Raw genomic sequence first — 21,491 nt, 5'->3', positions numbered from 1 at the left:
GAAGTTGAGATGAACCGGAATTTGAGGGGAGAGAGGAAGCGGAAGTTGGGGAGAAACCGGAAGTCGAGGGAGTAGAGAGGAGAACAACCGGAAGTTGGGGGGAGAAGAAGAGACTTGAAGAGAAGAACCGGAAGTTGAGGGGAGAAGAAGCGGAAGTTGAGAGGGGAACAACCGGAAGTTGAGGGGAGAAGAAGCGGAAGTTGAGGGGAAAAGAACCGGAAGTTGAGGGGAGAAGAAGCGGAAGTTGAGAGGGGAACAACCGGAAGTTGAGGGGAGAAGAAGCGGAAGTTGGAGTGGGAGAAGAGCAGAAAGATGGTGGGAGAAGAACCGGAAGTTGGTGAGAGATGAAACGGAAGTTGAGGGGAGAGAAACCGGAAGTTGAGAGGAGAACAACCGGAAATTGGGGGGGGAGAAGAACAGATGCGATGAGAGGAAGCGGAAGTTGATGGGGGAAGAACCGGAAGTTGAGGGAGAAGAGCGGAAAGATGGCGAGAGAAGAACCGGAAGTTGGTGGGAGATAAAACGGAAGTTATGGGGCGGCTATAGGGTTCTATAAGGCCATAGGGTGGTTATGGGGCGGCTATAGGGCTCTATAGGGTCATAGGGAGGTTATGGGGTGGCTATAGGGCTCTATAGGGTCATAGGGCGGTTATGGGGTGGCTATGGGGCTCTATAGGGCAGTGGGGCCGTTATGGGGCTGCTATAGGGCACGGGAGGGTCATAGGGTGGTTATGGGGCGGCTATAGGGCTCTATAGGGCCATAGGGTGGTTATGGGGCAGCTATAGGGCACGGAATGGCCATAGGGTGGTTATGGGGTGGCTATAGGGCAGCAGGACAGTTATGGGGCGGCTATAGGGCTCTATAGGGCAGTAGGGCAGTTATGGGGCGGCTATAGGGCTCTATAGGGCAGCAGGACAGTTATGGGGCGGCTATAGGGCTCTATAGGGCAGTAGGGCGGTTATGGGGGGGCTATAGGGCACGGGAGGGTCATAGGGTGGTTATGGGGCGGCTATAGGGTTCTATAGGGCCATAGGGAGGTTATGGGGTGGCTATAGGGCTCTATAGGGCCATAGGGAGGTTATGGGGTGGCTATGGGGTACGAGAGGGTCATAGGGTGGTTATGGGGTGGCTATGGGGCACAGGAGGGTCATAGGGTGGTTATGGGGTGGCTATAGTGCTCTATAGGGCAGTGGGGCCGTTATGGGGCGGCTATGGGGCACGGGAGGGTCATAGGGTGGTTATGGGGCGGCTATAGGGTTCTATAGGGCCATAGGGAGGTTATGGGGTGGCTATGGGGTACGAGAGGGTCATAGGGCGGTTGTGGGGTGGCTATAGGGCATGGGAGGGTCATAGGGTGGTTGTGGGGCAGCTATAGGGCTCTATAGGGTAGTAGGGCAGTTATGGGGTGGCTATAGGGCATGGGAGGGTCATAGGGTGGTTATGGGGCGGCTATAGGGCTCTATAGGGTAGTAGGGCAGTTATGGGGCGGCTATAGGGCTCTATAGGGGCATAGGGAAGTTATGGGGCGGCTATAGGGCTATATAGGGCAGTAGGGCGGTTATGGGACATCTATAGGGCTCTGTAGGGCTGTAGGGCAGTTGTGGGGTGGCTATAGGGCTCTACAGGGCAGTAATGGGGCGGCTATAGGGCTCTATAGGGTCATAGGGAGGTTATGGGGCGGCTATAGGGCTCTATAGGGCAGTAGGGCAGTTATGGGGCAGCTATAGGGCTCTATAGGGGCATAGGGAAGTTATGGGTCGGCTATAGGACTCTATAGGGCAGTAGGGCGGTTATGGGACATCTATAGAGCTCTGTAGGGCTGTAGGGCGGTTATGGGTTGGCTATAGGGCACGGGAGGGTCATAGGGCGGTTGTGGGGTGGCTATAGGGCTCTATAGGGCAGTTATGGGTTGGCTATAGGGCACGGGAGGGTCATAGGGCGGTTGTGGGGTGGCTATAGGGCTCTATAGGGCAGTTATGGGGTGGCTATAGGGCACGGGAGGGTCATAGGGCGGTTGTGGGGTGGCTATAGGGCTCTATAGGGCAGTTATGGGGTGGCTATAGGGCACGGGAGGGTCATAGGGCGGTTGTGGGGTGGCTATAGGGCTCTATAGGGCAGTTATGGGGTGGCTATAGGGCACGGGAGGGTCATAGGGTGGTTATGGGGCGGCTATAGGGCTCTACAGGGCAGTAGGGCAGTTATGGGGCGGCTATAGGGCTCTATAGGGCCATAGAGTGGTTATGGGGCAGCTATAGGGCTCTATAGGGCAGCAGGGCAGTTATGGGGTGGCTATAGGGCATGGGAGAGCCTATGGCCCAATGGGTGTGTGTGTTAATTATGTATGTTAATTAGCATCACTTCATTAGTGTCACCCCTCATTAACGCCTTTTTCCCCCCCACAGGACCGGATCATACCCCTCTCCCCCATCTCCCTCCTTAATTAACGCCTTGACCCCCCACCTTAATTAACCAGGACCCCCCTCATTAATTAACCTGGACCCCCATCCTTAATTAGGCAGGACCCCCCTCATTAAGCCAGACCCATTAAGGGCCACCATGGGCCTCACCCTGTGGTAGGCCTCAACCCTCCTCCTTAATTAAGCAGGACCCCCCCCCCCCCTTAATTAGCTATGACCCCCCCCCCTTAATTAACCAGGACCCCCGCCCTTAATTAACCACGACCCCCCCCTTAATTAACCAGGACCCCGCTCATTAATTAACCCAGACCCGTTAAGGGCCACCATGGGCCTCACCTTGCAGTAGGCCTCAACCCTCCTCCTTAATTAAGCAGGACCCCCTCTCTCTAATTAAGTAGGACCCCCCCCTTAATTAACCAGGCCCCCCCTCCTTAATTAACCAGGACCCCCTTTAATTAACCAGGACCCCCCACCTTAATTAAGCAGGACCCTGCTCATTAATTAACCCAGACCCGTTAAGGGCCACCATGGGCCTCACCTTGCAGTAGGCCTCAACCCTCCTCCTTAATTAACCAGGACCCCCCTCATTAATTAACCCAGACCCATTAAGGGCCACCATGGGCCTCACCCTGTGGTAGGCCTCGACCCCCTTCCTCAATTAAGCAGGACCCCCTCCTTAATTAACCAGGACCCCCCTCGTTAATTAACCAGGCCCCCCCTTAATTAACCAGGACCCCCCTCGTTAATTAACCAACCCCCCCTTAATTAACCACGACCCCCAGGGCCCCCCTTAATTAACCAGGACCCCCCTCCTTAATTAACCAGGACCCCCCCTTAATTAACCAGGCCCCCCCTTAATTAACCACGACCCCCCTCGTTAATTAACCAACCCCCCCTTAATTAACCACGACCCCCCTCGTTAATTAACCAACCCCCCCTTAATTAACCATTAATTAACCAACCCCCCCTTAATTAACCCCCATAATTAACCCAGGCCCCCCCTTAATTAACCAGGACCCCCCTCGTTAATTAACCAGGCCCCCCCCTTAATTAACCAGGACCCCCCTTAATTAACCAGGACCCCCCTCGTTAATTAACCAGGACCCCCCACCTTAATTAAGCAGGACCCCGCTCATTAATTAACCCAGACCCATTAAGGGCCACCATGGGCCTCACCTTGCAGTAGGCCTCAACCCTCCTCCTTAATTAACCAGGACCCCCTCTCTCTAATTAACCAGGCCCCCCCTTAATTAACCAGGACCCCCCTCGTTAATTAACCAACCCCCCATTATTTAACCATGACCCCCAGGCCCCCCCTTAATTAACCAGGACCCCCCTCGTTAATTAACCAACCCCCCCTTAATTAACCAGGCCCCTCCTTAATTATCCAGGACCCCCCCCTTAATTAAGCAGGACCCCCCCCTTAATTAACCAGCCCCCCCCATTAATTAGCCCCCCCCTCGTTAATTACCCCCCCCCATCCCCGCCATGCGCCTGACCCCCTTCCATTCCTTCCTATTGGCCGCCATCACCCTCAACCTCCTCTTCCTCCTCCTCTCCCTCCCCCACCTCCTCCCTCGCTCCCCCCCCCCTCCCCATTGCCGCCCCCCGTCCCCCCCCCACCATCACCCCCTCCCCACCCCGGGGGTCTCCATATTGATCCTGGACTTCGAGTCCTTCTCCCACGACCTGGTGGGCACCTCACGTTCCTTCTCCTCCCTCAACGTCCCCGTCATCGTGGCGGCCGATCTCCCCCTTTATCCCCCCGTCCCCCTCCCCAATGGGGTCCGGATGTTGACCCTCCTCCCATCCCCTCATCTCCCCCCCCTCAAATTAAACCGCCATATTCACACCCAACACGTTGCTTTGATCCCCGATGGAACCCGGGCTCATCCCGGTATCCTCCAATCCATGATGGCCGCCATGGATCCCGACGTCCATCTTGTCTTGGCCCCCGTAGGCCCGACCCCATTGCGTTGTGTGAGGCTGAGCGTCGATTTACGTCGTTGGACTCTCCGCTATGGGGCTGAGGGTGGTTGTGGGGCGGTCCGAGGCCCGGCCGCCATCTTGATGCGCTCAGAAGACTTCTTCAACCTCTCCTTCCCCACCCGACGCCCGTCGGACGCCGCCATCTTTGTACAGGCCGCGCTTCGCGGTTGGCGGCTCCGCGTCCTCCAAGATGGCTTCCCTTCAGCTCCGTCCCCTTTAACGTCACCCCACGAGCTCTGGAAAGCCCGAAATCTCCAAGAAAACAGACATAAGAAACTAATGGAAGACTTTGGGATCAAAATGGAGGTGATGGAGGACGGCGAACGACGTTGGTACGGCTGCAACAAGGAGACGCCGCGGTGTTTCGGAACCATCTTCTCCCGCACCCCACAGTATCTCATAGAGGGTCGTTGGACGCCGCCATGTTGTTTAAAGGCCTTAAGGGAGACAGCGAAACACGTGGTGGGTGTTTTGGAAGGGTCCGGGGTGAGATATTGGTTGGAAGGAGGATCGTTATTGGGAGCCGTGAGGATGGAGGACATCATCCCCTGGGATTACGACGTGGATTTGGGGATCTATAGGGCGGACGTGGGGAAATGTCGATGGCTCCGAGCGGCTCAAGACGGCCCCGTAGAAGACGATGAAGGTTTTGTATGGGAGAAAGCCAACGAGGGGGATTTCTTCCGCGTCCATTACAGCCGGATCAATCGGCTCCATGTTGATTTATGGCCTTTCTACCCCAAAAACGGGGTGATGACCAAGGAGACGTGGTTGGGGCACCCCCAGGACGTGGAGTTCCCCGAGCATTTCTTGCTCCCCACGGTCCCATTGGCCTTCGCTGGGTTCACAGCCATGGGGCCCAATGACCCCCGGGGCTTCTTGGAGCTGAAATTTGGGGTGGGGGCCATCGAGGAACCCCAATATCCCAACCCTGCGGTGCTGAGGATCCGGCGAGGGGAGCTGAGCCAATAAACACCTGATGGATCTCAATAGGGCTGGGTACGGTTATGGGGCATCCCATTGGGTCCCCATTGACCCCAATGGGTCTCCATCCACTTTTGGGGTTGGTTTGACCATTCTGAGTGTCCTCATTGACCCCAATGGGTCTCCATCCCCTTTTGGGGTCTCCTGGGCCATCCTAAGAGGTTCCCATTGACCCCAATGGGTCTCCATCCCCTTTTGGGGTCTCTGGGGCCATCTCATGGACCCCATTTGGTCTCCATCCACATTTAGGGCCGCCTGGGCCATCCTAAGAGGTTCCCATTGACCCCAATGGGTCTCCATCCACATTTGGGGTCTCATGGCCATCCCATTAGGTCCCCATTGACCCCAATGTGTCCCACGGTCCCATTGGCCTTCGCTGGGTTCACAGCCATGGGGCCCAATGACCCCCGGGGCTTCTTGGAGCTGAAATTTGGGGTGGGGGCCATCGAGGAACCCCAATATCCCAACCCTGCGGTGCTGAGGATCCGGCGAGGGGAGCTGAGCCAATAAACACCTGATGGGTCTCAATATGGCTGGGTACGGTTATGGGGCATCCCATCGGGTCCCCATTGACCCCTATGGGTCTCCATCCACATTTAGGGTCTCCTGGGCCATCCTAAGAGGTTCCCATTGACCCCAATGGGTCTCAATCCACTTTTGGGGTCTCCCGGGTCACCTCATTGACCCCAATGGGTCTCCATCCACATTTGGGGTCTCATGGCCATACCATTAGGTCCCCATTGACCCCAATGTGTCCCACGGTCCCATTGGCCTTCGCAGGGTTCACAGCCATGGGGCCCAATGACCCCAGGGGCTTCTTGGAGCTGAAATTTGGGGTGGGGGCCATTGAGGAACCCCAATATCCCAACCCTGCGGTGCTGAGGATCCGGCGAGGGGAGCTGAGCCAATAAACACCTGATGGGTCTCAATATGGCTGGGTACGGTTATGGGGCATCCCATTGGGTCCCCATTGACCCCAATGGGTCTCCATCCCCTTTTGGGGTCTCCTGGGTCATCCTAAGAGGTTCCCATTGACCCCTATGGGTCTCCATCCACTTTTGGGGTCTCCTGGGTCATCTCATTGACCCCAATGGGTCTCCATCCCCTTTTGGGGTCTCCTGGGCCATCCTAAGAGGTTCCCATTGACCCCAATGGGTCTCCATCCCCTTTTGGGGTCTCCTGGGCCATCCTAAGAGGTTCCCATTGACCCCAATGGGTCTCCATCCCCTTTTGGGGTCTCTGGGGCCATCTCATGGACCCCTTTTGGTCTCCATCCACATTTAGGGCCGCCTGGGCCATCCTAAGAGGTTCCCATTGAACCCAATGGGTCTCCATCCACATTTGGGGTCTCATGGCCATCCCATTAGGTCCCCATTGACCCCAATGTGTCCCACGGTCCCATTGGCCTTCGCTGGGTTCACAGCCATGGGGCCCAATGACCCCCGGGCTTCTTGGAGCTGAAATTTGGGGTGGGGGCTATCGAGGAACCCCAATATCCCAACCCTGCGGTGCTGAGGATCCGGCGAGGGGAGCTGAGCCAATAAACACCTGATGGGTCTCAATATGGCTGGGTACGGTTATGGGGCATCCCACTGGGTCCCCATTGACCCCAATGGGTCTCCATCCACATTTAGGGTCTCCTGGACCATCCTAAGAGGTTCCCATTGACCCCAATGGGTCTCCATCCACTTTTGGGGTCTCCTGGGCCATCTCATGGACCCCAATGGGTCTCCATCCACTTTTGGGGTCTCATGGGCCATCCTAAGAGGTTCCCATTGGCCCCAATGGGTCTCCATCCCCTTTTGGGGTCTCTGGGGCCATCTCATGGATCCCAATGGGGTCTCCATCCCCTTTTGGGGTTGGTTTGACCAATGCTGAGTGTCCCCATTGACCCCAATGGGTCTCCATCCTCTTTTGGGGTCTCTTGGTCCATCTCATTGACCCCAATGGGTCTCAATCCTCTTTTGGGGTTGGTTTGACCATTCTGAGTGTCCCCATTGGCCCCAATGGGTCTCCATCCACTTTTGGGGTCCCCTGGGCCATCCTAAGAGGTTCCCATTGACCCCAATGGGTCTCCATCGACTTTTGGGGTCTCATGGCCATCCCATTAGGTCCCCATTGACCCCAATGTGTCCCACGGTCCCATTGGCCTTCACAGGGTTCACAGCCATGGGGCCCAATGACCCCCGGGGCTTCTTGGAGCTGAAATTTGGGGTGGGGGCCATCGAGGAACCCCAATATCCCAACCCTGCGGTGCTGAGGATCCGGCGAGGGGAGCTGAGCCAATAAACACCTGATGGGTCTCAATAGGGCTGGGTACGGTTATGGGGCATCCCATCGGGTCCCCATTGATCCCAATGGGTCTCCATCCACATTGGGGTCTCCTGGGCCATCCTAAGAGGTTCCCATTGACCAAAATGGGTCTCCATCCACTTTTGGGGTCTCTCGGGCCATCTCATTGACCCCAATGGGTCTCCATCCCCTTTTGGGGTTGGTTTGACCAATGCTGAGTGTCCCCATTGACCCCAATGGGTCCCCATCCCCTTTTGGGGTCCCCTGTGCCATTCCAAGTGTCCCCATTGACCCCAATGGCTCTCAATCCCCTTTTGGGGTCTCTGGGGCCATCTCATGGATCCCAATGGGGTCTCCATCCCCTTTTGGGGTTGGTTTGACCAATGCTGAGTGTCCCCATTGACCTTAATGGGTCTCCATCCACTTTTGGGGTCTCCTGAGCCATCCTAAGAGGTTCCCATTGACCTTAATGGGTCTCCATCGACTTTTGGGGTCTCCTGGGCCATCCTAAGAGGTTCCCATTGGCCCCAATGGGTTCTCCATCCACTTTTGGAGTCACATGGCCATCCCAATAGGTTCCCATTGACCCCAATGGGTTTCCCATCCACTTTTAGGGTCCCCCAGCCCATCCCAATAGGTTCCCATTGACCCCAATGGGTTCTCCATTCACTTTTAGGGTCCTCCAGCCCATCCCAATAGGTTCCCATTGACCCCACTGTGTTCTCCATTCACTTTTAGGGTCCTCCAGCCCATCCCAATAGGTTCCCATTGACCCCAATGGGTTCTCCATTCACTTTTAGGGTCCCCCAGCCCATCCCAATAGGCTCCCATTGACCCCAATGTGTTCTCCATTCACTTTTGGGGTCCTCCAACCCATCCCAATAGGTTCCCATTGACCCCAATGGGTTCTCCATTCACTTTTAGGGTCCTCCAGCCCATCCCAATAGGTTCCCATTGACCCCAATGGGTTCTCCATCCGCATTTAGGGTCCTCCAGCCCATCCCATTAGGTTCCCAATGACCCCAATGGGTTTCCCATCCACTTTTAGGGTCCTCCGGCCAATCCCAATAGGTTCCCATTGACCCCAATGGGTTCTCCATTCACTCTTAGGGTCCTCCAACCCATCCCAATAGGTTCCCATTGACCCCAATGTGTTCTCCATTCACTTTTAGGGTCCTCCAGCCCATCCCAATAGGTTCCCATTGACCCCAATGGGTTCTCCATTCACTTTGGGGTCCTCCAGCCCATCCCAATAGGTTCCCATTGACCCCAATGGGTTTCCCATCCACTTTGGGGTCCTCCAGGCCATCTTAATAGGTTCTTATAGGTTCCCAATAGGTTCCCATTGACCCCAATGTGTTCTTCATTCACTTTTAGGGTCCTCCAGCCCATCCCAATAGGTTCCCATTGACCCCAATGGGTTCTTCATTCACTTTTAGGGTCCTCCAGCCCATCCCAATAGGTTCCCATTGACCCCAATGGGTTCACCATTCACTTTTGGGGTCCTCCAGCCCATCCCAATAGGTTCCCATTGACCCCACTGTGTTCTCCATTCACTTTTAGGGTCCTCCAGCCCATCCCAATAGGTTCCCATTGACCCCAATGGGTTCTCCATTCACTTTTAGGGTCCCCCAGCCCATCCCAATAGGCTCCCATTGACCCCAATGTGTTCTCCATTCACTTTTGGGGTCCTCCAACCCATCCCAATAGGTTCCCATTGACCCCAATGGGTTCTCCATTCACTTTTAGGGTCCTCCAGCCCATCCCAATAGGTTCCCATTGACCCCAATGGGTTCTCCATCCGCATTTAGGGTCCTCCAGCCCATCCCATTAGGTTCCCAATGACCCCAATGGGTTTCCCATCCACTTTTAGGGTCCTCCGGCCAATCCCAATAGGTTCCCATTGACCCCAATGGGTTCTCCATTCACTTTTAGGGTCCTCCAGCCCATCTCAATAGGTTCCCATTGACCCCAATGGGTTCTCCATTCACTTTTAGGGTCCTCCAGCCCATCCCAATAGGTTCCCATTGACCCCAATGGGTTCTCCATTCACTTTGGGGTCCTCCAGCCCATCCCAATAGGTTCCCATTGACCCCAATGGGTTTCCCATCCACTTTGGGGTCCTCCAGGCCATCTTAATAGGTTCTTATAGGTTCCCAATAGGTTCCCATTGACCCCAATGTGTTCTTCATTCACTTTTAGGGTCCTCCAGCCCATCCCAATAGGTTCCCATTGACCCCAATGGGTTCTTCATTCACTTTTAGGGTCCTCCAGCCCATCCCAATAGGTTCCCATTGACCCCAATGGGTTCACCATTCACTTTTGGGGTCCTCCAGCCCATCCCAATAGGTTCCCATTGACCCCAATGGATTCTCCATTCACTTTTGGGGTCATCCAGCCCATCCCAATAGGTTCCCATTGACCCCAATGCGTTTCCCATTCACTTTTAGGGTCCTCCAGCCCATCCCAATAGGTTCCCAATGACCCCAATGGGTTCTCCATTCACTTTTAGGGTCCTGCAGCCCATCCCAAGTGTTTCCCAATGACCCCAATGGGTTTCCCATCCACTTTGGGGTCCTCCAGGCCATCTTAATAGGTTCTTATAGGTTCCCAATAGGTTCCCATTGACCCCAATGGGTTCTCCATTCACTTTTAGGGTCCTCCAGCCCATCCCATCAGGTTCCCATTGACCCCAATGGGTTCTCCATCCACTTTTAGGGTCCTCCAGCCCATCTCAATAGGTTCCCATTGACCCCAATGGGTTCTCCATTCACTTTTGGGGTCTTCCAGCCCATCCTAATAGGTTCCCATTGACCCCAATGGGTTCTCCATTCACTTTTAGGGTCCTCCAGCCCATCCCAAGAGGTTCCCATTGACCCCAATGGGTTCTCCATTCACTTTCGGGGTCGTCGTCCCTATAACCACCCCCAACCCATCTTTTAGGGTTCCCGAATAGATCTCAATTCCCTTTATGAGACCCCCTGGGTCACCCCTTTACCCCCCACCCCATTTTCACCCCATATTCCATAACAGGGGGGGGGGGGGAGTCACATTTATTCACAGCACAACATTGGGGTTTGGTCCCTTTTGGGGTCGGGGATGGGGACACATAGGGGTATATAGGGGGGGATCCCTTCCCCATATTAACACTGTGGGGTCCAATTCCCACCTCATATCAGCCCCCCAAGCTCCAGCCCTGGGTCAGCTGAGGAGGAGGATGATGATGATGATGGTGATGATGATGATGATGAAGATGATGAAGGCTCACTCCAATGACTGCAGCATCAGGAGCTGCTTTAACACCTTGGTCTGGCTGGTCTCACGGATCTCCCCAGCCAGGAACATCTCGTCCACCACCGTATAGACCTGAAATGGGGGAAAAAATGAGTGAATTGGGGTAAAACGGGTGAATTGGGGGGAAAAGAGAGACCCTAAAAGCTTGGAATGGCCCTAAATCCCATTAAAATGGCCCTGAATCCCATTGAAATGGCCCTAAATCCCATTGAAATGGCCCTAAATCCCATTAAAATGGCCCTAAATCCCATTGAAATGGCCCTAAATCCCATTGAATTGCCCTAAATCCCATTGAATTGCCCTAAATCCAATTGGATTGATCTAAATCCCATTGGATTGCCCTAAATCCCATTGAAATGGCCCTAAATCCCATTAAAATGGCCCTAAATCCCATTAAAATGGCCCTAAATCCCATTGAATTGCCCTAAATCCCACTGAACTGCCCTATAATCCCATTGGATTGCCCTATAATCCCATTGGATTGCCCTAAATGCCATTAAAATGGCCCTAAATCCCACTGAATTGCCCTGAATCCCATTGAATTGCCCTAAATCCCATTGAAATGGCCCTAAATCCCATTGAAATGGCCCTAAATCCCATTGAATTGCCCTAAATCCCATTGAAATGCCCTGAATCCCATTGAATTGCCCTATAATCCCATTGAAATGGCCTTAAATCCCATTGGATTGCCCTAAATCCCATTGAAATGCCCTGAATCCCATTGAATTGCCCTATAATCCCATTGAAATGGCCTTAAATCCCATTGGATTGCCCTAAATCCCATTGAAATGGCCCTAAATCCCATTGAAATGGCCCTAAATCCCATTGAAATGGCCCTAAATCCCATTGAATTGCCCTAAATCCCATTGAAATTGCCCTAAATCCCATTGAAATGGCCCTAAATCCCATTGAAATGCCCCTAAATCACATTGAATTGCCCTATAATCCCATTGAATTGCCCTAAATCCCATTGAAATGACCCTAAATCCCATTGAAATGGCCCTAAATCCCATTGAATTGCCCTAAATCCCATTGATTTCCATTAAACTCTGCGTGGAATTAGGACAGGAGCTCCCCAAACCAACCAAGAACATCAAACCCATCATTGTATAGACCTGAAGTTGATGGGATGACCCCAAAACCCCTTAAATTCTTTATAGGAACAGATCAAACGACCCCATAAAAAAACCCATAAAAAACCCCAATTTACCCCATTTTTCCCCCAAACCAACCAGGAACATCAAACCCATCATTGCGTAGACCTGAAGTTGATGGGATGACCCCAAAACCCCCTTAAATTCTTTATAGGAACAGATCAGACCCCATAAAAAACCCATAAAAAACCCCAATCTCCCCCATTTTCCCCCAAACCAACCGAGAACATCAAACCCATCGTTGTGTAGACCTGAAGTTGATGGGATGACCCCAAAACCCCCTTAAATTCTTTATAGGAACAGATCAAACGACCCCATAACTCCCTAAATTCCCCAAAATCCCATAAAATGCCCCAAATCTTTGCATGGAAATGGGACAGGAGCTCCCCAAACCAACCGGGAACATCAAACCCATCGTTGCGTAGACCTGAAATGGATGGGGTGACCCCAAAACCCCCTTAAATTCTTTATAGGAACAGATCAAACAACCCCATAAAAAAAAACCCATAAAAAACCCCAATCTCCCCCATTTTTCCCCCAAACCAACCGAGAACATCAAACCCATCGTTGTGTAGACCTGAAGTTGATGGGATGACCCCAAAACCCCCAAAATCCCATATGGGAACAGAACAGACGACCCCATAACTCCCTAAAATCCCCCAAATCCCATAAAATTTCATTAAATCCCCCAAATCTTTGCATGGAAATGGGACAGAAGCTCCCCAAACCAGCCAACATCAAACCCATCGTTGCGTAGACCTGAAGTTGATGGGATGACCCCAAAACCCCCTTAAAATCTTTAAATGAACAGATCAGACGACCCCATAACTCCCTAAATTCCCTGAAATCCCTTAAAAGTTCCTAAAATCCCCCAAATCTTTGCATGGAAAGGGGACAGGAGCTCCACAAACCAACCAACATCAAACCCATCATTATATAGACCTGAAGTTGATGGGATGACCCCAAAACCCCCTTAAATTCTTTATAGGAACAGATCAGACGACCCCATAAAAAAACCCATAAAAAAACCCATAAAAAACCCCAATCTTCCCCATTTTTCCCCCAAACCAACCGAGAACATCAAACCCATCGTTGTGTAGACCTGACGTTGATGGGATGACCCCAAAACCCCCTTAAATTCTTTATAGGAACAGATCAAACAACCCCATAAAAAAACCCATAAAAAAACCCATAAAAAACCCCCAATCTTCCCCATTTTTCCCCCAAACCAACCGGGAACATCAAACCCATCGTTGTGTAGACCTGAAGTTGATGGGATGACCCCAAAACCCCCTTAAAATCTTTATAGGAACAGATCAAACGACCCCATAAAAAAAAAACCATAAAAAACCCCAATTTACCCCATTTTCCCCCCAAACCAACCAGGAACATCAAACCCATCGTTTTGTAGACCTGAAGTTGATGGGATGACCCCAAAACCCCCTTAAATTCTTTATAGGAACAGATCAGACGACCCCATAAAAACACAAAAAACCCCAATCTCCCCCATTTTTCACCCCAAACCAACTGAGAACATCAAACCCATCGCTGTGTAGACCTGAAGTTGATGGGATGACCCCAAAATCCCCTTAAATTCTTTATAGGAACAGATCGAATGACCCCATAAAAAAAAACCCATAAAAAAACCCAATTTCCCCCATTTTTCCCCCAAACCAACCGAGAACATCAAACCCATAGTTGTGTAGACCTGAAGTTTATGGGATGACCCCAAAACCCCCTTAAAATCTTTATAGGAACAGATCAAACAACCCCATAACTCCCTAAATTCCCCAAAATCCCATAAAATGCCCCAAATCTTTGCATGGAAAGGGGACAGGAGCTCCCCAAACCAACCAGGAACATCAAACCCATCATTGTATAGACCTGAAGTTGATGGGATGACCCCAAAACCCCCTTAAATTCTTTATAGGAACAGATCAGACGACCCCATAAAATAAAAACCCATAAAAAACCCCAATCTCCCCCATTTTTCCCCCAAACCAACCGAGAACATCAAACCCATCGTTGTATAGACCTGAAGTTGATGGGATGACCCCAAAACCCCCTTAAATTCTTTATAGGAACAGATCAAATGACCCCATAACTCCCTAAATTCCCCAAAATCCCATAAAATTTCATAAAATCCCCCAAATCTTTGCATGGAAATGGGACAGGAGCTCCCCAAACCAACCAACATCAAACCCATCGTTGTATAGACCTGAAGTTGATGGGATGACCCCCAAACCCCCTTAAAATCTTTATAGGAACAGATCAAACGACCCCATAAAATAAAAAACCATAAAAAACCCCATAAAAAACCCCAATTTCCCCCATTTTCACCCCATAGAAACCACCCCTCACCTTATAGAAATTGAAGACCAAATCGAGCTCGCAGACGTTGTGGAAATACTCATTGAGGACCTATAGCGGAATTGAAGGGACAATCATGAACCTAATTAGCTCAGCTAATTAACACGGCTGTTAATTAATTAATCAGGCTGTTAATTAACCCCCACCTCTACGAAGTTATGAATGGCCTCCAGATAAGCCAAGTTGTTATCGGTGACGTCAACGCAGATACAGAAATAAAGGCCGGCGTAACGACGGTAAATGATCTTAAAATTACGGAACTAGGAGGAAAAAAAGGGATAAAATAGAGGGTAGGATAAAGGGGGGTGGGTTTTTGGGGTGAAAAAGGGAGATTTTGGGGTCGGACCTCGACGAAATTGGTGTGTTTGGCATCGCGGACGGTGACGACGGCGTGAACTTCTTCGATGAGTTTTTGTTTCTCGTCGTCGTCGAATTGCATGTACCACTTGGCCAAGCGGGTCTTACCGGCCCGGTTCTGGATCAGGATGAAACGGATCTGCCCCATAACAGACCCCAAAACATGGTGGTTATGGGGTCAGCCCCAAAGATCCTTACCCTGTAAGGTTCACCTCTAGGGCACCCTAATGTTCATTGACCCTATAAGATCCCCTATAGGGCACCACTGACCTTATAAGGTTCCCCTTTATGGCACCCCGATGCTCTCCAACCCTATAAGATCCCCTATAGGGCACCCTAATGCTTATTGACCCTATAAGATCCCCCTTTAGGGCACCCTAATGCTCTCCAACCCTATAAGATCCCCTATAGGGCACCCGAATGCTCTCTAACCCTATAAGATCCCCTATAGGGCACCCTAAAGCTCATTGACCCCATAAGATCCCCTATAGGGCACCCTAATGCTCACTGACCCTATAAGATCCCCTTTAGGGCACCCCAATGCTCTCCAACCCTGTAAGATCCCCTTTAGGGCAGCCTAATGCTCATTGACCCTATAAGATCCCCTATAGGGCACCCTAATGCTCTCTAACCCTATAAGATCCCCTATAGGGCACCCTAATGCTCACCGACCCCATAAGATCCCCCTTTAGGGCACCCCAATGCTCTCCAACCCTATAAGATCCCCTATAGGGCACCCTAATGCTCATTGACCCCATAAGATCCTCCTTTAGGGCACCCTAATGCTCTCCAACCCCATAAGGTTCCCCTCTAGGCCACCCTAATGCTCTCCAACCCTATCAGATCCCCCTTTAGGGCACCCTAATGCTCTCCAACCCTATAAGATCCTGTATAGGGCACCCTAATGCTCTCCAACCCTATAAGGTTCCCCTTTAGGGCACCCTAATGCTCACTGACCCCATAAGATCCCCTTTAGGGCACCCTAATGCTCATTGACCCTATAAGATCCCCCTTTATGGCACCCTAATGCTCTCCAACCCCATAAGGTTCCCCTTTAGGGCAGCCTAATGCTCATTGACCCTATAAGATCCCCTATAGGGCACCCCGATGCTCTCCAACCCTATAAGATCCCCTATAGGGCACCCTAATGCTCTCCAACCCTATAAGATCCCCTATAGGGCACCCGAATGCTCTCCAACACTATAAGATCCCCTATAGGGCAGCCTAATGCTCTCCAACCCTATAAGATCCCCTATAGGGCACCCTAATGCTCATTGACCCTAAAAGATCCCCTATAGGGCACCCTAATGCTCACTGACCCTATAAGGTTCCCCTATAGGGCACCCGAATGCTCATTGACCCCATAAGATCCCCCATTATGGTACCCCAATGCTCTCCAACCCCATAAGGAAGTAGGGATGGGGGACCCTTATATGGCCCCCAACCCCAAATACAACCACTTGGCCAAGCGGGTCTTACCGGCCCGGTTCTGGATCAGGATGAAACGGATCTGCCCCATAACACACACCCCAAAACATGGAGGTTATGGGGTCAGCCCCAAAGATCCTTACCCCGTAAGGTTCCCTATAGGGCACCCTAATGTTCATTGACCCCATAAGATCCCCTCTAGGGCACCCTAATGCTCTCCAACCCCATAAGGTTCCCCTATAGGGCACCACTGACCCTATAAGGTTCCCCTTTATGGCACCCCAATGCTCTCCAACCCTGTAAGATCCCCTATAGGGCACCCTAATGCTCATTGACCCTATAAGATCCCCTCTAGGGCACCCTAATGCTCATTGACCCCATAAGATCCCCTATAGGGCACCCTAATGCTCTCCAACCCTATAAGATCCCCTATAGGGCACCCGAATGCTCATTGACCCTATAAGATCCCCTATAGGGCACCCTAATGCTCATTGACCCTATAAGATCCCCTATAGGGCACCCTAATGCTCATTGACCCTATAAGATCCCCCTTTAGGGCACCCTAATGCTCTCCAACCCTATAAGATCCCCTATAGGGCACCCTAATGCTCTCTAACCCCATAAGATCCCCCTATAGGGCAACCCAATGCTCTCCAACCCCATAAGGAAGTAGAGATGGGGGACCCTATTATGGCCCCCAACCCCAAATACAACCACTTGGCCAAGCGGGTCTTACCGGCCCGGTTCTGGATCAGGATGAAACGGATCTGCCCCATAACAGACCCCAAAACATGGAGGTTATGGGGTGGGGAGGGCAGCCCCAAAGATCCTTACCCCATAAGGTTCCCCTTTAGGGTACCCCAATGCTCATTGACCCCATAAGATCCCCTTTAGGGCACCACTGACCCTATAAGATCCCCTATAGCGCACCCCGATGCTCTCCAACCCTATAAGGTTCCCCTTTAGGGCACCCTAATGCTCTCCAACCCCATAAGATCCCCTATAGGGCACCCTAATGCTCTCCAACCCTATAAGATCCCCTATAGGGCACCCTAATGCTCATTGACCCTATAAGATCCCCTATAGGGCACCCTAATGCTCATTGACCCTATAAGATCCCCTATAGGGCACCCTAATGCTCATTGACCCTATAAGATCCCCTATAGGGCACCCTAATGCTCTCCAACCCTATAAGATCCCCTTTAGGGCACCCTAATGCTCATTGACCCTATAAGATCCCCCTTTAGGGCACCCTAATGCTCTCCAACCCCATAAGGTTCCCCTCTAGGGCACCCTAATGCTCTCCAACCCTATAAGATCCCCCTTTATGGCACCCCAATGCTCTCCAACCCTATAAGATCCCCTATAGGGCACCCGAATGCTCACTGACCCTATAAGATCCCCTATAGGGCACCCTAATGCTCATTGACCCTATAAGATCCCCTATAGGGCACCCTAATGCTCATTGACCCCATAAGATCCCCCTTTAGGGCACCCCAATGCTCTCCAACCCCATAAGGTTCCCCTATAGGGCACCCTAATGCTCATTGACCCTATAAGATCCCCTATAGGGCACCCTAATGCTCATTGACCCTATAAGATCCCCTATAGGGCACCCCAATGCTCTCCAACCCCATAAGGAAGTAGGGATGGGGGACCCTTATATGGCCCTATAGGGGGACCCTTATAGGGACCCCATTCCAGTACCCCCCTATTTGGGTTCCTATAACACCCCATTGAGCCCCCCCCCAAATATGTCCCTATAAGGATTATGGGGAAGGGGAGCCCCAATGTCCACCCCATAGAGTGCCCCATAGAGACCCTACAATATCTCCCCATAGGGTCCCTACATTGCCCCAAAGAAGCCCCCCCTCATCCCAGGATCCCATAATAGGACACCCCATAGGAAACCCCCCAGTATCTCCCCATAGAGACCTTATAACGCCCCATAGCGCCCCATAGGGACCTTATAACATCCCATAGGGACCCTATAATGCCCCATAGGGACCCTATAACGCCCCACAGGGACCCTATAACACCCCACAGGGACCCCATAATGCCCCACAGGGACCCTATAACACCCCATAGGGACCCTATAACGCCCCACAGAGACCCTATAACACCCCATAGGGACCTTATAACGCCCCATAGGGACCCTATAACACCCCATAGGGACCCTATAACGCCCCATAGGGATCCTATAACACCCCATAGGGACCCTATAACGCCCCATAGGGACCCTATAATGCCCCACAGGGACCCTATAACGCCCCACAGGGACCCTATAACACCCCATAGGGACCTTATAACGCCCCATAGGGATCCTATAACGCCCCATAGGGATCCTATAACGCCCCATAGGGACCTCATAACGCCCCATAGGGATCCTATAATGCCCCACAGGGACCCTATAACGCCCCCATAACACCCCTATAACACCCCATAGGGACCTTATAACGCCCCATAGGGATCCTATAACGCCCCACAGAGACCCTATAACACCCCATAGGGACCTTATAACGCCCCACAGGGACCCTATAACGCCCCATAGGGATCCTATAATGCCCCATAGGGATCCTATAATGCCCCACAGGGACCCTATAACGCCCCATAGGGACCTTATAACGCCCCATAGGGATCCTATAATGCCCCACAGAGACCCTATAACACCCCATAGGAACCTTATAACACCCCATAGGGATCCTATAATGCCCCACGGGGATCCTATAACGCCCCCATAACAACCCTATAACACCCCATAGAGACCCTATAGCCCCATCCCATCACCTTCCCCTATAGAAACACCCTCAACCCACCCTCCCTCCCCACCCCAACCCTTCAGCCCCACAGAACGACCCCCAACCCCCCCCAGACAGCCCCATAACGCCCCCTACAGCCCCATAATGCCCCCAATAGCCCCATAACGCCCCCTATAGCCCCATAATGCCCCCTCTATAGCCCCATAACGCCCTCTATAGCCCCATAACGCCCCCTATAGCCCCATAATGCCCCCTATAGCCCCATAACGCCCTATAGAGCCGCATATAGCCCCATAACGCCTCCTATAGCACCCTATAGCCCCTTATAGCCCCATACCGCTCCCTATAGCCCCTTATAGCACCCTATAGCGCCCTATAGCCCCTTATAGCCCCATAACGGCTCCTATAGCCCCTTATAGCCTCCTGTAGCCCCTTATAACGCCCTATAGCCCCTTATAGCGCCCTATAGAGCCCTATAGCCCCTTATAACGCCCTATAGAGCCCTATAGCCCCTTATAGCCCCCTATAGCCCCATAATGCCCCTTATAGCCCCATAACGCCCCCTACAGACCCATAATGCCCCCTACAGCTCCTTATAGCCCCCTGTAGCCCCTTATAATGCCCTACAGAGCCCTATAGCCCCTTATAGCGCCCTATAGAGCCTTATAGCCCCATAACGCCCCCTATAGCCCCTTATAGTGCCCTATAGAGCCCTATAGCCCCATAACGCCCCCTATAGCCCCTTATAACGCCCTATGGCACCCTATAGCCCCTTATAGCGCCCTATAGAGCCCTATAGCCCCTTATAGCTCCATAATGCCCTCTATAGCCCCTTATAGCCCCATAACACCCCCTATGGCCCCTTATAGCCCCACAACACCCCCTATAGCCCCTTATAGTGCCCTATAGAGCCCTAAAGAGCCCTATAGCCCCTTATAGCCCCATACCGCTCCCTATAGCCCCTTATAACGCCCTATAGAGCCCTATAGCCCCTTATAGCCCCATAATGCCCCCTATAGCCAAATAACACCCCTTATAGCCCCCTATAGCCCCGTATAGCGCCCTATAGAGCCCTATAGCCCCATACCACTCCCTATAGCCCCTTATAACACCCTATAGAGCCCTATAGCCCCTTATAGCTCCTTATAGCCCCTTATAGCGCCCTATAGCCCCATAACGCCCCCTATAAAGCCCTATAGCCCCTTATAGCCCCATAACGCCCCCTATAGCCCCCTATAGCACCCTATAGCCCCTTATAAAGCCCTATAGAGCCCTATAGCTCCTTATAGCCCCATACGGCCCCTTATAGCCCCTTATAGCCCCATAACGCCCCCTATAGACCCTTATAGCCCCATAACGCCCCCTATAGACCCTTATAGCCCCATACCACTCCCTATAGCCCCTTATAGAGCCCTATAGAGCCCTATAGCCCCTTATAGCCCCATTACGCCCCTTATAGCCCCCTATAGCGCCCTATAGCCCCTTATAATGCCCTATAGAGCCCTATAGCCCCTTATAGCGCCCTATAGCCACTTATAGCGCCCTATAGCCACTTATAGCGCCCTATAGCCCCATAACGCCCCTTATAGCCCCCTATAGCCCCATACCACTCCCTATAGCCCCTTATAACACCCTATAGAGCCCTATAGCCCCTTATAGCTCCTTATAGCCCCTTATAGCGCCCTATAGCCCCATAACGCCCCCTATAAAGCCCTATAGCCCCTTATAGCCCCATAACGTCCCCTATAGCCGCCTATAGCACCCTATAGCCCCTTATAAAGCCCTATAGAGCCCTATAGCCCCTTATAGCCCCATACGGCCCCTTATAGCCCCCTATAGCCCCTTATAGCGCCCTATAGAGCCTTATAGCCCCTTATAGCCCCATAACGCCCCCTATAGACCCTTATAGCCCCATACCACTCCCTATAGCCCCTTATAGCGCCCTATAGAGCCCTATAGCCCCTTACAGCCCCATTACACCCCTTATAGCCCCCTATAGCGCCCTATAGCCCCTTATAATGCCCTATAGAGCCCTATAGCCCCTTATAGCGCCCTATAGCCACTTATAGCGCCCTATAGAGCGCCCTATAGAGCCCCTTATAGCGCCCTATAGCCCCATAACACCCTATAGAGCCCCCTATAGCCCCATAACGCCCCCTATAGCCCCTTATAGAGCCCTATAGAGCCCTTGTAGCCCCCTATAGCAGCCTATAGCCCCTTATAACGCCCTATAGCCCGTTATATCCCCATCCCGCCCCCTATATCCCCTCTACCCCCCGCCCCCCCCATCCCAGCCCCCTCCCCTCACCATGGCTCTCCACTTCCTGCAGCCCCTCCCCAACACCGGATATCCGCTCTGCGCCGCGCGGTGCACGCCGGGACGCGTAGTTCACATCCGGTACTTCATTTCCCAGAATCCTCTACGGGCGGCACCGCCTCAAAGTGC

The 21,491-nt window shown here is 52.3% G+C and overlaps 2 protein-coding genes across 3 annotated transcripts; one reads left to right on the top strand and one right to left on the bottom strand.

Moving 5' to 3' along the window:
* Positions 1 to 3,891: 3,891 nt before the first annotated feature.
* FKRP (fukutin related protein) lies at positions 3,892 to 5,397 on the top strand. Its single transcript, XM_015851187.2, has one exon. The coding sequence runs from the start codon at positions 3,907 to 3,909 to the stop codon at positions 5,377 to 5,379; it is 1,473 nt and encodes a 490-aa protein (XP_015706673.2). The 5' UTR covers positions 3,892 to 3,906; the 3' UTR covers positions 5,380 to 5,397.
* Positions 5,398 to 10,720: 5,323 nt separating this feature from the next.
* AP2S1 (adaptor related protein complex 2 subunit sigma 1) lies at positions 10,721 to 21,384 on the bottom strand. Of its 2 annotated transcripts, XM_085534623.1 has the most exons (6): positions 21,354 to 21,384; positions 16,338 to 17,053; positions 14,848 to 14,997; positions 14,648 to 14,761; positions 14,493 to 14,552; positions 10,721 to 11,049 (listed from the first exon to the last, which is right to left on the bottom strand). In XM_085534623.1, exons 3-6 carry the CDS (start codon positions 14,938 to 14,940, stop codon positions 10,948 to 10,950), a joined length of 369 nt encoding a protein of 122 aa, XP_085390749.1. In that variant the 5' UTR covers positions 14,941 to 14,997; positions 16,338 to 17,053; positions 21,354 to 21,384; the 3' UTR covers positions 10,721 to 10,947. The 2 variants fall into 2 exon arrangements, with proteins under 2 accessions (XP_085390749.1, XP_085390748.1); XM_085534622.1 differs by lacking the exon at positions 16,338 to 17,053.
* Positions 21,385 to 21,491: the final 107 nt, after the last annotated feature.

The sequence above is a fragment of the Coturnix japonica genome, unplaced genomic scaffold (genome assembly GCF_054131305.1).
Source record: "Coturnix japonica strain WE unplaced genomic scaffold, WE-NBRP24 Scf089, whole genome shotgun sequence".
Classification (NCBI taxonomy): domain Eukaryota; kingdom Metazoa; phylum Chordata; class Aves; order Galliformes; family Phasianidae; genus Coturnix; species Coturnix japonica.
Note: the sequence above shows the minus strand (reverse complement) of the source record. Positions and strands in the feature narration are given on the sequence as shown.